The following is a 16,126-nucleotide window of genomic DNA, read 5'->3' as shown; positions in this document are numbered from 1 at the left end:
CAACACGGCTGTACGTTTTTTGTATAATTTCTGAACCTTGCAAGGCCAATGCTGACATAAAGTCAGCCAGTTGGGACTTATCTTATATCTTATTTTATTTTTAAAAATAATGTTAACGCCAGGGGATTTGAGCAACTCTTGCCTCACACATCCACACCTACACCCCCCCCCCCGAAGCATATTTAAGATTGCGATAAAGACATCATGTGGCGAGCCAGAAGTAATGCTATGATAAGTCTATATCAGCTGTTGCTTCCTAGAAACTCTGACGTCAGCGCTGGTACAGTAATGTTGTTGAACTAGTTGTTCTGGAGCGATTCCAAGTCCCAGAGCAGCTTACCAGTGTCAGCTTCTACCGGCAGTGTCTGCCAGCTCCCTTATATAACCAGATTCATAGGAACACACATACAGATGCTGGTTAATGTCTTATAAAATATGAGTTGGTGCAGCATGTTTCCTTTTTTTTTTGGATCATGTTATTCATTTATGACAATCATTTGGTTTCAGTGTTGATACTTAGCACACATCCTTGTGCTTCATTTGAACATTTGTATTTACTCAATCAACAATGTGTGAGCAGACGACTTTGGTTATTTGATAGCTGGTACATCTAATACCAGTATGCCAGAAGCGGGGCACAGAGAGCTCGCCAGCATGACCAGTAAGGCCCGAGTAATACCAATTCATCTGTCCTAATAATTATTCATGTTAATCCAGCTCCCTGGAGTCAAACAGTGCCGTGCTTACTTTGGACATTAGCAAACCACAGTGGTTGCTTTATGAAAATCCTCTCTAATGCTGGGCTGCAATTAGACATTAGCATAATTTGTACAACACTTTAATCAGATCACCCTTCTTATAATTTTGATAAACAACTCTGGGGGTTAAATGTTGACAAATACAGCATGTTTTATGTAATTTGATTTCATTTTAGGAGTTTTTATCTGAAATATTATTCAGGAAACGAGTAGCTGAACAGAAGAATTTGAGACTTTAAATGTTGGACAGTTCACCTCAAAAATCACTCGTTGCTCCTTCTGGGGTCGCTGGTGCAGCTTTTAAACCACTACATTGGTATATTTGAAAATCAATTATAAATGACTTAATAAGCGAATGTTTATTCTTCAGTTCATCCTCTTTGTCCAACAGCTGTAAATTTTAAAACGAGAACAATCAGGTGAAATGATCTTTGTCAGGGGGCCGTGAAATAATTTCCTTATAAATTATAAAACTGTGCTGTATCATTAAAAAGTGCATATCTACAGACCATTTGCACCAATAAAACAAGCATATTGTGTCCATTCCTCCCACCCACGTTAGCTTTGGACCAATAGAAACTCTGATATGATTGTGACACACAGCAATAAGTTCATTATGTTAAAGTTGAAACACTTTATGATAAATATCTGGATTTATTAGGACTATGCCAGTCTTGCTACTTTTCAGTTCTTCCATTCCATAACTCTGCATATCTCCCCCTCCGTCAGACTAGTAAAGGATTATCTCATCTTATCTTAACATGATTTTTAAATTGAAATGTGTTTCTGTTTATCACTATGAAACAGGTTTGAAGTTTTGAAGTTGAAAAGTTTCAGAATACCAATGGCTCAAATGGCATCTAAGAGTACAAATGGTAGTAAGCATTATGCTTCAATCGGTGTTGCGATTAAGAGGGGGTCCTTGGAAAATTGTCTCCACAATAAGGGGTCCCTGGCTCCAAAAAGTCTGAGCACCCCTGGGCTAATGAGTCACTGATACATTGATATGTGTTTTGTTGCCCTGTATAGAAGAGGCTTAAAGGTCCAGAGCTGAGAACAAATTGTATTCAGCATCGTAAAACTAAAAAGAAACCTCCAGTGGTAAATTCCCTTGTACTCTCTGGTACCTAAAGGGAACGTTGCTATAGTTTCCCCTCGGATACAGAAGTTAATATGTTTTGGCTGTTGGGGAAATATTATGCATGTGCATTTGTCCATTTGTCAGCTTTGTTTATCCCTGTTCTGTCTGACACCTGCACAGCCTCCCAGCCCTCACACAGGTGTGTCCATATGACTCCAGGTAGAGGAGAAGTGCTGCTTACACGGAGGGAGAACGAGAGAGGTGAGCTGGGCTGATCCAAACATTAACTGACATGGCACCTATAGTATCTGCTGGAGCGGATGCCTTCGCCTGTATGCCTGCATCTAGGTAAGTGTGTGCACCACAGTTGTCACTGCATAAATGAATTTCTGCAGCTACTTTGCTTGTGTTTTGCAGCGTATTTTGTCACAATATGTGCAGTCAGTATGTGTGACTGCTTCTGTTCAGGGGTTTTAGTGATATAACACCGCACCTGGTGGCCATATTAGAGATTCTCAGCCCTTAAAGCTACTATGTGTGGCCCTTTAATGTGATTATATTATATGGGTTTTAAATTATTCTAATGGTATATGTGTTACTTTGTAGAAGAATTTGACATATTGCACGGTTTTCTGCAGGAATAGTCGTTAGGACCAGCAATGGCAGCGACGGGGGAGGAGGGGAGGTGCGGCTTGACATAATATGAATAGCGCTGGTCCACCTTAACAGCTCTCCTTAAGGGAGCTTGAGCCAAAGTTGTGGCTACTTTCGGGGCTAACCCCTTCAGTAAACAGACTGTGGCAAGCAAGACATCAGCACGTTAGCGTTGTCACTGTGAGTATGTTACCATGCTGATTTATAGCATTTTGTTCAAAACACTGCATTGCCTAAATAGCCGGAGAGCTGCTAATGTGGCTGTGTACTCATTTTCAATAATGTCAGCTTGTTAACGAACAAATCGCAATATCTGAAACTCTTTTTTTTTTTTTTTTGAGAGCTACCAAAACCATCTTTTTGTTTAAAGGTTCAGTGTGTACGATTTTGCGGCATCTAGCGGTGAGGTTGCAGATTGCAACCAACTGAAACTTCTCCCGTGTGCCAAGCGTGTAGGAGAACTGCGGTGGCCGACGCCAAAACATGAAAACATGAATGGTCCTATCTAGAGCCAGTGTTTGGTTTGTCCGTTCTGGGCTACTGTAGAAACACGGTGACCGGCTTCGCGAAGAGGACCAGCTCCCTATGTACTGTAGATATAAACGGCTCATTCTAATTTAACGAAAACACAACGATTCTTATTTTCAGGTGATTATACTATAAAGAAAATGTACTCATTAATATTATATTCCATTTCTGATTCAATAGATCCCCCTAAATACTACACACTGTTCCTTTAAGTTAATTAAACAGAGGCTAAATATCAAAACAAACGTGCTTTATTGAACTACATTGTCTATTACTGATCTGCCCTTTTCAATGTACCTCTTATTTTTTATCTTTCTATCCTGGTTGTTATGACCTAATCCATTATTTGCAGCGAGTTATGACTGTACTGACCCAAAGATGTGGTTTCTGGGAAATTTGTGATACAGTCTGAGCTGCTGTCCCACACCCAGACATTTCTAAATGTCAGTTATCTTAGGTATCTTGTCTGAAATGGCACTAGCCTCAGCTGTCAGATAAGAAACCTTCAACACGTTTGACTGCAGTCCACATGTGTTGGCTGTCTTCTTCTGAAAATCAAACGATCCCAGAGCTGTCTCCAGTTCACCGACCCACGACCCCTGATGGTGTAAAAAAGAGCATTCTGTCCTCTTCAATGGAGGATGGAAACTGTTGTTCAGGGGAACAACTTAGTAGCCCCTAAGGAGAACTAGAAGAAAGGGCTCTATGTTTTTATTTTCCAGGAAATAAAATGAATCAGATATATGTGCCTTATCTTAGACCTACATCCACTAATGCATTGCCTGTATGCCCCTTTGGATGCACACACTGAAAAACAGGCACTTGCAGCGTCTCTTGAGCAGCAAGGATGCGGTGAGGACGTACAGTTGGATGGAGAAATTTAAATTCAACAGGCCGAAGAGGGAGTCTGGTTTGCTGTTAAAAGATATAGAAAACTTTTGAATCTAGGAGACACTACACCGCCTCAGAGACACTACACTTTGCCAAAGCCCTCCACATACCAACAGCATTGAAACACGGGCTCCAACATCATGTCTAGAAGCAGAACACCACTAGAAATGATCAGTTGTGTCAGACAGAAGTTGCTCGTTGTCCCCTGTGGTCCTCTAAAAGCTTTTTTATTTCCCCATTTCATGACTCTCCTCTTCATCTACCTATCATTCTGGCAGCCCCCTGTTGCACAAAATCCCTATCGTATTGCATGCAGAACTACATAACCTAGCAAAGCTGTTTTGTCTCAGGCAAACATTTTGACTTATCAGAGGATGGTTGTCCAGTTCCAGCAGATCCTTAGTAACTACTTATAGAGTGACTTAATATCAGGCTGAAAAGCAGAGTTTCAAATCTGTTGCATCTCGGATCCTGCTGAGTATTCTCATACATCGTTCGTAGCTACCTACCTATAAAAAGTAATGCACTGTAATTCGTCTATATATCCTGTGAAATAATTTTGTATGTAATCCACGTAATCATGAACAGGAAGTATAAAGAGCGCCAAACGCAACCTAGGGAGAAGATCAGGGTGGATGGGTGGGTAAAAAAACACCAGACTTTCGCCCAGCAGGACCGCTGTTTGTACTCCGTGTGAAACCAGAAGTTAACGTTAATTTATTTGTCACGTAACTTCCATACATAAGTTACGCCACTTAAAGAGTTTTTTTAACCCAAACTGAGATATTTTCCTGAGCCTAACTAAGTAGTTTTGTTGCCTAATCCTAACCAAGTCAACCTTTTCTTAAACCTAACTAAGTAGTTTTGTTGCCTAAACCTAACTAAGCCGTTTTGTTGCCCAAATCTAAGGCGTTTTGTTGCCTAAACCTAACCAAGTCGATGTTTCCCTAAAGCTAAGTAGTTAAAGTATTTGCTGCCGAGAACTAACCAAGTTGTTTTCTAAAGACGGGAGTTTATTTTGTAAAGACTGTATGCATGTAACAAGCGGAAATTGACAAGTGTTGCTGGATATTCGTTGGAAAACGCATGAAAAATGAGGAATAACTTGGTGAGAAGTTAAACCACTGGAGGTCAGCAAAAAACAGGTTTTTATTTCACAGGAATGTTACTAGTTGCTCCTGTGCTCTTTTTTTTTTACCATGAAAAATTTATTTTTTATTTTTACTAGTTCATCCAAATTCCAATGCCCTCCACAGGAGGGAGATGGCAAGTTCATAGAGGAATCTGCCTGTGCTCATAGAACCAGCGTTACAATTAATAACCTTCGTTATTTAGTTATTTATCAGCAATCAGCTGAGTCAATGCTGCAGGCTTTAATTTATTGTTATTCCTGCATTGGTTTACATATTTGTGCTGAATATGTTTATGTGAGATTTACTTACAGTATAAATTTAGTTTATCTGAATGTTGCTTGATATACTCATTTGGTTGTTTAGGTAGTGTTTATTGACAACAACAACAAACAAAGCTGTCTGCAATACATCAACTTGCCTGACCTGAAATTGGGTCATTGGATTTGAAGCCAATGATCATTAAATAACCGTATTTGACCTGAACTGGACGAGGGGGACCACCACACAGAGTGGCATTGTTTTGGCCATTGTATTAGTTGCTTTGTTTGTATAATGCTGCTGTTGTGTAAGTCCAGACCCAGATTCTGATCCTCTTAATATGAGCCAGAACACCCCGTCATGGGACCAGTTATTTTGCGGGTCTCGCAGCTGCAAGAGGGCCGCTTTGCTTGCAAATACACAAACACACACACACACACATGGACACGCGCTGTCCACATAAATCTAAATCCACAACTACCATGCAGGAAGGATGTGTTTGTTTGTTAGAGAGGTCAGTGAAAAGGGATGTGGGTAGAAACTAAACTAAACTAAACATGCACTGTTTGTGTGTGTGGATATTTGGTGGCGCAGAAATTGTTAAAAGTAAATGATTTAGTGCCGTGCCATGAGAGAGGCAAATGTGCAGAGAGCACCCAGAGTGCACAGGGCTCAATCCTGGAAAAGGCGGTAGATACTCTCTCCTGTCACTCACCTTTCCAGTAACCAATCACATCTTTCGACAGGACAAAAAAAAAGTAAATCCCACCAAGTTAAACTTGGTCCGCTGTCTCCCAGAATTTCCTCATATCAATATTTAGCATTCCAGAGGTGGGTTAACTTGATCGAGTTTAAGGCAGCTATGCTGTATGGAGCATTAAACCGCATTAGAAAGCATTAGCAATATATTATTGTTGAAAACAGACGACTATGGAATAGGGCGTTATATAAGATGTGAATTGGGTGATGGGGGCAGGGGTTAGTGTGCCATAGAGTGCAAAAAAACAAAGCCCAAAGGCATACAGAGAGCGATGGAGTAAGGAGAACGAAAGGAGGTTAGGGAAACAACATCTTAAAAGCGAGGCATCACAAGACCTTGCACTTATCTACAATGAACAACAACTGGAAAATGGCCAAGCTTAAATTCCTCAACATCTCAACATATTCCCAATCAATCATTCGGCCTTTCTGCCATTCTCTCCGTCCGCAGGGGAGAGCGCTCTCGGCTAAATGTCATCTTGTGTAGAGGTGAAAGGCATGCTTTATCGTTCACCCAGGAGCTGTTAGACTCACAGGCAAACATGTTCCTGGTACATGTCTCTCTCTCTCTCTCTCCTTCTGTATCAGCTCAGCTTTCCATTTGTACCCTCCCCAGAGATCATGAGACGGAGAAATTAGTGCAGTTGCACACATATTAGTGCATCTCTGATCCCTAACAATGCGGGGAAAGCACTAAACATTGGCATGAAGCTGTATACTTAAGCAATAGCTCACAACAGGCTGTGGTATGGTCTGATTATATCGCAGCTAAGGGGGCGTTGTTCAGAAGCTATTGCTTTTATGAAACGCTCATCAAGTATGGCAATATGAAAGTTATAGACACATCCCTATTGAAATAGTGTTTTATTAATAAATAATAAAATTCACAATAAAATAGGCCCTCCTGGGCTGGCTGCCTGCACATACCAAGGCGGTTGCTATGGACACAGTTGCTATGGAACGTAGGCGTTATAATGATTTGATTATTCGGTTATTTGTTTACATTATTTGTATGTTTCCATTTATTGTGCAACCACTGAAAAACTGTCCAGCGTTAGTAGGATGATTTTGATAACTGCTTTAGGCTTGTCTTTTTATGTTAGGTTGAGGTGTGTTGCTTTGCGTGGTGAGGATGTTGCTCAGCTTTCTCCGGTCCTCCAATTTCGGTTGCCAATAGCTATGGAGAGAGGTTTCACACTTGTGGCCACTTACGACAACAACCTCTCTCTTGTCAAGAGCCACGTCAGATAGCTTCTGAATCGTGACGTCCATTGGCTCTCGAGTGTATCTGTACCACACACATACTGTATTTGTGTATATATTAGGGCTGTCAACGTTAATGCGATAATTCATTAACACATTAACGCAAACGGTCTTTCTGAGGTTGTAGCGGGCTCAGTTTAGCTCGAGTTAAGAGGTATCATATGACATTAGAAAACCTAAGGAATCCATTGGTATCAACCATGTCATACTAGCTTGTCTCCAAGGAGATTAAATAACGCTCCAAACTTACACTAAATTTTGGTGAGGAAAATCTGTCATGGCCATTATCAAAGGGGTCCCTTGACCTCTGACCTCAAGATATGTGAATGAAAATGGGTTCTATGGGTACACACGAGTCTCCCCTTTACAGACATGCTCACTTTATGATAATCACATGCAGTTTTGGGGCAAGTCATAGTCAAGTCAGCACACTGACACACTGACAGCTGTTGTTGCCTGTTGGGCTTCAGTGTGTGTGTTTGTCTGTGTGTGTGTGTGTGTGTGTGTCTGTGCTGTCTTTATTCTTCTATTGTGGGTAATTGTGATTCTTTGTATGCTCGTTAAAGGCCAGTGTTGTATACTTGAGCCTGTTTTCATCTCCGTTGATGGTGAATGACGTAGGTTTGAGCTTCCGTTGCCCTCATTTTCCCTGCGCCTGAAGTGTCAGTTAAAGAGCCAGATATTTACCTCAGGAGTTGGTGGAGAACAACAACAGAGCTAAAAGAATGTGAATATTGGACTTACATTCATCAGGTATCTGCAGGATGTGTAGAAACCGATTGCTGTACCATATACACCATCTCATGATGATAATATGTCAGTGTTGTGTTCACAGCCTGCTTACACTTCCCCCAAGTGGCCAAAAAAAAACAGTTATTGCAGGTTTAAATCAGTTTACTTAAAAGAAAAATATTAGTTAATATTAGAATAATATTAGTTTTTCTAACAAACTTAGATATGCATGTTTTAAAACGCTTCATGTTTCCTTTAATAACGCCCTCTATTTTTTTTTGTCTGTATTCTTAATTCCTCACTCCATCCTTCTTTCCTTTCTTTAGGATTAAAACATTACATACACACACTGAATATCTGGCCAAATCAGCCCAAAAAAACAAATTCCTTTTAATCCTTTCTCCTATCCTTCTTTAGTCTTTGCAGCAGCATGGTCTACTGCAACCTCGACCTTTCCCCACAGATGCACTTAAAATCCAAAGCTTCTCTCTCTTCTCTCATGAGTCACATCCATACAATACAATAAATATAGATTTCATTTGTTATTACGTAAATGCAGAAGACTTCTTCAAGCTGTATCTTCTCTGCTGATGCACAGCAGGACAAAAAAAAGAGACTTTAAATTGATTACAAACCATGTGGGTTCCTGTGGGAGAAACATTGTTTTGATTGCTAGATAGTGTTATTAATTTTTATGCTTCAAGGACCAGTGGGTATCATTTAGAGGGATCTATTAGCAAAAATGTATGGATCCTTTTTATACCCAAATGAGCTTTATTCTATTGTAGTGTTCTCAGTTGTGAAACAGAAAATATTGAGATCATCCCCCTGCATACATGCCACCCTCACGATTTTCCCGGCAGCACCCAAAGTCGGTCTTTGCTCGACGCAGCGAAAAGCCATCGTGGCGCGGCGCAACCCGTTGAAAATAACGGGTTTCAGAGCGCAGCAGTGCCGTTGTCGCGTTGTCTCTGAAAGGGCCTTCAGTGAGAGAAATGTAGAGTACTAAGAATAAAAAATACTCAAGCAGGGGCAAAAAATTAATGAATGAAAACTTATGAATATTAGTTTATGCCAGAGATTCATACAAATTCATGTCAGAGGGGCGAATTATTCTGTTTTCTTTCCTGAGAATTAAAAGTAGGCCTTTTTAACATAAAAGTGCTGTTGTTGTTTTGTTAGTTGCTACTTCTTAATTTGCCATTTTCATTCTTTAAAAGCCACCAGAATGCAGGAAACAAAGAGGAAACCCAAATGCCCCCGCTTTGGTTTTGAAATCCTCCCTATTTTTGAGGCAAGTATGTCCCACTGGGTGCTTTCAATGTCATCTAGAACATCTTTCCATTTCTATGGAGCATATTTATACCCTATGACATCCCAAACTAGAGTTTTAGCACACTCGTTTTGGGATTTGGGAGAGAGTTGTCCATTCTTTCTTATATTGACTGTTTTAGACCCTAGGACAGGGGTCTGCAACCTGCGGCTCCGGAGCCACATGTGGCTCTTTAGCCCCTCTCCAGTGGCTCCCTGTGGATTTTAGAAAATGGAAATGAATAACTGTTTTGTTTACAGTTTCATTTTTATTTCTCATTGTTGTAGATCATGGTACGACGGAGTATTAGGGCCACATTGAGGAAAAAAAAAAAAATCTGAGATTCCGAGAATAAAGTCATAATATTGCGAGAATAAAGTCATAGGTTTATGAGAAGAAAAGTCATAATATTATTATAAAGTAGTAATTGTACGTGTTAGTTTCTTTTTTTCTCGTAAAGTTATGACTTTATTCTCGTAATATTATGACTTTATTCTGGAAATCTCAGATTTTTTTTCCCTCAATGTGGCCCTAATACTCCGTAGTACATTTGCACTTTGGCCCTCACTGCATTAGACTTATATACTATATATTTAGACTATAAACTGTGTTACCTATACTGTGTTACTGTGTTTTTATGCACCAAATATTTGGAACAAGCTCCCAGAAACCTGCAGGACCGCTACAACTCTGAGTTCTTTTAAATCAAAGCTTAAAACGTTCCTGTTTGCTGCTGCCTTTTATTAAACCAGATAATGATCTTATACTGCACTAGAGCTTTTACTCTTGTGTGTTATACTCTATTTCAGCTTCTATCCTAGCTTTTATTTTTAGCTTGTTTTTATTTTCTAATCTTTTAAAGGGACAATTTGTAACTTTCAGAAATGCTTGTCAACAGCGACACTTGTGGCCGTGAAGTCAACGAAAGTCAGCGTCGGGCTCGCTCTAAATAGACATGAACGAGCATCGCTCAAAACAGTGAGGCGACACACGTCAGCTAAAACCACAATATCACTCTATATTTCACCTGCTTGGCAGTAATGTTAGCTGACCAGACAGAGGTCTCTCCATGAATCACTGCTGGCTTTTCCTGTCAGCCTCCGGAGACACCGGAGGCTGAGCAGGAAAAGCGGGTCGGTGCCGGGGCTGAGCAGGAAGAGAAACGTTACCGTCTCCGACCGGGTGCCGCTGATAACGTTTCTCTCCGCGGAGCCCCGTCACTTCACAAGACACAGAAAACCTCTGTTGGTCTGGAGGAGCTTCAGCAGTTATTTCTGCACAAACGTCCACTGTGCATTCACTAGATATTCTCAGAGCTAAACTAACTCTTCTGCAGTGTGTAGTGTGCGCGCGCAGTGCAAGCAGGCAGAGGAGGAGAGGCTCTGGCCACACGCGAGCGTGCATATGCGAGCGCGCATGTGTCCTGACCCGATACATTTATACGCTTAAAAAGTTACAAACAGTCCCTTTAACTGTTATAATTATGTCTTAATGTTCTTTTGCACTTTGTCGCAATGTTCTTGAATGTTTATGTAAAGCACTTTGAAATGCCCTGTTGCTGAAATGTGCTATACAAATAAAGCTGCCTTGCCTTGCCTTACCTTACCTTCATCACAATGCTCAAATGTTGTGCGGCTCCAGACAGATTTTTTTCTTTTTTTTTTGCTCTTTTGATAGTAAAGGTTGCTGACCCCTGCCCTAGGAATAACATGCACGAGTTTTGGAAATGGGCATAGTTCCCCTTTAACTTGTCTGTTAGCAGAGGAGAGGAGAGCGGAAGACCAAAACTGGGAGAGGAACACATGCAAAAGGAAGCATTGATACAACAGGGAAAAAAAACTGCTCCATTGTGGCCTTTAAGTCAAATAAACAAACATTGACAAAAAAAATGTCCGTTTCTATCAATGCACGCACGCAAAGGCATCCCCGGAGCAGGGATTGGACGAGAGACACAGAGAGCACTTCTTTCATTCCCACCCCTCCACACAGCAGCTCTACTACCAGCAGCCCTGTCAGAGCAGAGCAGAGCAGGGCGGAGATGATGACTGGCCACTCGGACTCATAGACAACCTCATATAGACTCTCTCCGGTTCCACTTCTATCACAACAATATCATTAACCACCGCGGACTGTGGATGGATTCTAGGCTCCTGATTGGACCAGATGTCCCCACACCGGACCCGACCGCCCGGACTCCCTGGAACATCTGGAACATCAGCTCCATCGGTCCGCACCGGCTCATGGAGCTGTCTCCTGTTGTTGCTACAGTTGTGAGTGTCCGACTCCCACTTTATTTTTTTATGTGTTTTGTTTTTGGCTGCTTGGATGAATACCTCCTCGGTGTGACTGGAGAGCTTCTGTTTCTATTTCTGATCTTCTGCTATGTTATGAACCATCCAGACCTCTCAGGTTCATCTGGATCAGGTCTGCTTAGTGTCCCCAGAGTCAGAACTAAACATGCAGAAGCAGCATTCAGTTTTTATGCACCAAATATCTGGAAACAAGCTCCAAGAAACCTGCAGGAACTCTTTTAAATCAAGGCTTAAAACTTTCCTGTTTGCTGCTGCCTTTTATTAAACCAAATATAATGATCTTATACTGCACTAGAGCTTTTACTCTTGTGTGTTATACTCTATTTCAGCTTCTATACTATACCTTTTATTTTTAGCTTGTTTTTATTTTCTAATCTTTAATGTTTTTATATAACTGTTTTAATTATTTCTTAATGTTCTTTTGCACTTTGTCGCAATGTTCTTGAATGTTTATGTAAAGCACTTTGAATTAGCCCTGTTGCTGAAATGTGCTATATTAAAAAAGCTGCCTTGCCTTGCCTTCTGTGCGCCGCAGCGATGCGTAAAAGCGGCAACATTCGCAGCTGGCCACATCTGGCAAAAGAAACACAGTCAGGTTTATGTGTTTTTGTAGTTTTCATTCCTCCACCAAGATCATTTGAGCAGTACTGTAGGGAGGTGTGAGAGAGAGAGATGTGAACTCTTCTGTGAATGAATGAATGAATGAATCATCTCTCCTCTCCTGCGCATCTGTGGAGAGGTGGTTCATTCACCACTGGAGCTGAATGAAGGCGAGAGTAAAAAAAAAGCGCAGCTCCAGTCATCGCTGGTGTTTCCACAGCTTGTACTGTGGTTGTTAACAAAAGCTGTCATGGGTGTGCTGCAGTTATGTAGTTATGATTGTCACCTCTGTGGTGAAAGTGTGCATTGCCTTTTCTTGTGCCAACATCTGTGCGCACCTCGAAAATGTCATTCATGAGTTTTGGATAGATCGATAGATCGATAGATAGATAGATAGATAGATAGATAGATAGATAGATAGATAGATACTATAGATACTATAGATAGATAGATAGATAGATAGATAGATACTATAGATACTATAGATAGATAGATAGATAGATACTATAGATACTATAGATAGATAGATAGATAGATAGATAGATAGATAGATAGATAGATAGATAGATAGATAGATAGATAGATAGATAGATAGATAGATACTATAGATACTATAGATAGATAGATAGATAGATAGATAAGATAGATAGATAGATAGATAGATACTATAGATACTATAGATAGATAGATAGATAGATAGATAGATAGATAGATAGATACTATAGATACTATAGATAGATAGATAGATAGATAGATAGATAGATAGATAAGATAGATAGATAGATAGATAGATACTATAGATACTATAGATAGATAGATAGATAGATAGATAGATAGGCAGTAAAAAAGTTAGTAGTGCAAAGTACAAAAAAATATACCAGATATAAAAAGACAAGGAGATGAAGAAAACTGTTAAAACTGAATATAGTGCAGAGTAACAGCTGTGATACACGACTATTAAAAAAGTGAATATAGTGCAGAAGAGACTGTTAAAAATGAGTATAGTGCAGGGTAACTCCAGTAGCTTAGTCTATGAAAGTGCACTGTGTGCATTATTATCTGTCCTGCAGACCGTCCTCCTTTGTCCCCCCCCCCCCCCCCCCCCCCACCTCCCCCCCCCCCCCTCCCTAGAGAGGTGTTGTACAGTTTGATGGCTCGGGGACAAAGGATTTCCTGAGTCTGAGTCTGTGGAACACTTGGGGAGCAGCAGCCTGCCGCTAAACGAGCTCCTCTGTTTTTTGTGACAGTATTGCTCATAATTATCTTAATTTGTGGTGAGTTTAAGGGCCTCATCTCCTGTCAGGATTCCTGTAAGATTTCAGAGGACTTTTGCACAAAAGGGACTTTTGTGACCTGTTGCACCACAATGTCTGCCCTAATAATCACATATATAAGCCTTATAATATACTTATGTGTGTCCTAATGTTAATTTACCACATGCAGGCTGCAGGTTAAATTCAGTTCAGATCTTTATTGTTCCAAAAGAGGAAATTCCATTTGCAGCAAGGCAGCATAAAAACATTAAAAAAAAAACTGGTTTGGATGCAGATTTGTTGGTTAAGTTACAACACATACTTTCTTTCATTTTAAGGTCTGTAATCGTGCAAGCTATGACATCACTCCCATCCCCTCTGCAGTGTTGTTGACACATTTTTGCACCTGGAAAGTCTAAGACGTGCGTTGAGAATGTTTTCATTACCAAGTCTCATGGATGAACGAGACTCTCTCTGTCTCCCTCTATGTCGGAGAGTGGGATTAGTTTACGCATAGCCTTCAGGGAAATCCTTTCATACAGATGTGTAAACCAATACAGCAGCGTATATCCACCTCTGTACTGTACGTAAAAACATAGAGAGAGCATGAAAAGAAAGTACAGTGCATTAACTTAGCCCCGGGATGTCCAGACTATGATTTGAGAGAGAAACAGCTGTTTGAAAGACATACTGAGAAGCACATGGGCGCACCGCTGTGGTGGATGTAGTTCAACAAGTGTGAATGGTTCAGTTTGGACTTTGAAGTTCAGACCTGCGGGCTCCGGTCTCAGGAGCTTTTGTGGTCTGCCCTTCGTGGTGGGAGTGCTGGGAAAGCTGATACTGAAGCAGTGCCCCGAGGGCAGCTTCTACTGAGGCATGATGGGATCTTCTACTCCGCAATAAGTGTGGTTTTCATTTAAAAACTCTTTAAAAGCATTCTGTGTTTCTCTCCAGAGCCCTCTTTTCCTTTTACAACCGTTTGTTGCTCTTTCTCTCTTGATCATATATCAAATCTACAATCTGTGGATAATTAAAAAAATATGGGTCTAATTTATGAATGTGTGTGTAGGTGTGTGTCTGTGTGCATTCATGTGGATTTGAGAGAGCGCGATACAGTGTGTGTGTTTGTGTGTGTGTGTGTGTGTGTGTGTGTGTGTGTGTGTGTGTGGCCCTTTGTGATCATGTCCCCTGACTGCTCTGCAGTTGATTGTGTTAGCTGGTAAACAAATGAATTTGCCTCTGAAGTCGCAGATAATCACTTATCTGCCAAGTTCTTGGCTGATTAATGACTCGCTCGTGACGTGCGGCTGATTCAGAGGGCAGATAATCAGTTGTGAAGTTAGTGCAGCATTCATCAAGTATCTGGGCTATCAAAAGAAAGGTAGTTACAGTCTTTATTATTTATTTTTTACATAATCAGTCAGTGTGATAAAACATGATAAAAGTTAAATCAATCAAATACTTAAACAGACGTATTTGCAAGAGGTTTTGATTGTGCAAACAAATAAACAAAAACTAAATGAAAGCTCCATTTTGTGAGAAAACTGGTGTTCATCTATTTTTCTCCAACTCCAACCAGTCCTGCTATTAATTTGTCAGCTGCGAACCAAAGATTAGCCCATATCCTAGTAATAAGCAGTTTGTTTAAATGTCAGAATCAGAAAGGTGTTTATTGCCAGGTGTAAGAGGTATACACTAGGAATTTTCTTTGGTTTTGTTGGTGCAAGTCAGACAGTATAATAACAAAAGAATAGATAAAACGCTAGAATAAAATAAGAATAAAAATGTACAATTTACAAAATAAGCTATAAACAAAAATAAACATGATATAAACAAAATAAATGTGTCCTCTTCCATCATCTTTTTCATTTCATTTCAACATTTATTAGAGGATAAACCCCATCAGATGCACCATCTCGTTTTCAAGGGGGTCCTCGGGCACAAAACATGGAAGTTAACAAAACATTTAAGCACATTAATAATAATAATAATGATTATAAATTAAACAAAAGCATAAATTCAACAACAAAACAATCAACATAGTTACATCAACAAGGACATACACAAAGGCTCTCCCTCCAACCCATCCCAACATAACATGAAAATAATGAGCATAAAAATAATGATGAACATAATAATAAAATAATCTTGTACTTTTTATCAGTGTATATTTTATTGCTGGACGATAAGGTGGACATTTCCAATATTAAAGTGGGGATAGGCTGTATGTTTTAGGCATCATTGGGCAAAAAATTCCATAATAACCTTTCAGCATATTGTAATTCAAACATGGCTCAGCTTTTCTTAGAAACACTGAAGGAAAATTCATGTTGACTTTTTTTCCGCGGTGATGTATTATAGCCTAAAAAACAAACTGAAATTAATTGATGTTCATTTTATTTCTATTCGTTTTTTTCACCAGGCAATATTGCTTCAATTTAATTTGAGTTTTTCTCAAAGGATATCTTGTTTATTTAGTTTCAGTTTACTAACAATACACTTCTTATTTCCCTTTTTGTTTCAGTTTCAGTTTACTATAACAACCCCTGCTGTAAATGAGCCAATATTGCACTGATAATGAGCATTACTAGA

The 16,126-nt window shown here is 40.0% G+C and overlaps 1 protein-coding gene across 3 annotated transcripts in view; it reads left to right on the top strand.

The window, feature by feature from the left end:
• Nucleotides 1-1,435: 1,435 nt before the first annotated feature.
• Nucleotides 1,436-16,126, top strand: part of LOC141758361 (melanopsin-A-like) — a 39,790-nt gene continuing 25,099 nt past the window's right edge. The window contains exon 1 of one of the 3 annotated variants that reach the window (XM_074619695.1): nucleotides 1,436-2,187. Coding sequence is in view for 2 of the 3 variants with exons in the window: in XM_074619694.1 (XP_074475795.1) it covers nucleotides 11,505-11,639 (135 nt within the window). In the remaining variant the exon portion in view is untranslated. Of the gene's footprint in view, nucleotides 2,188-11,188; nucleotides 11,640-16,126 lie in introns of those variants that run through there. The other 2 variants (XM_074619694.1, XM_074619693.1) reach the window with 2 other exon arrangements.

Source organism: Sebastes fasciatus, chromosome 20 (genome assembly GCF_043250625.1).
Source record: "Sebastes fasciatus isolate fSebFas1 chromosome 20, fSebFas1.pri, whole genome shotgun sequence".
NCBI classification, from domain to species: Eukaryota; Metazoa; Chordata; class Actinopteri; order Perciformes; family Sebastidae; genus Sebastes; species Sebastes fasciatus.
The sequence above is the reverse complement of the archived record's forward strand: the minus strand, read 5'-3'. Positions and strand labels throughout refer to the sequence as shown.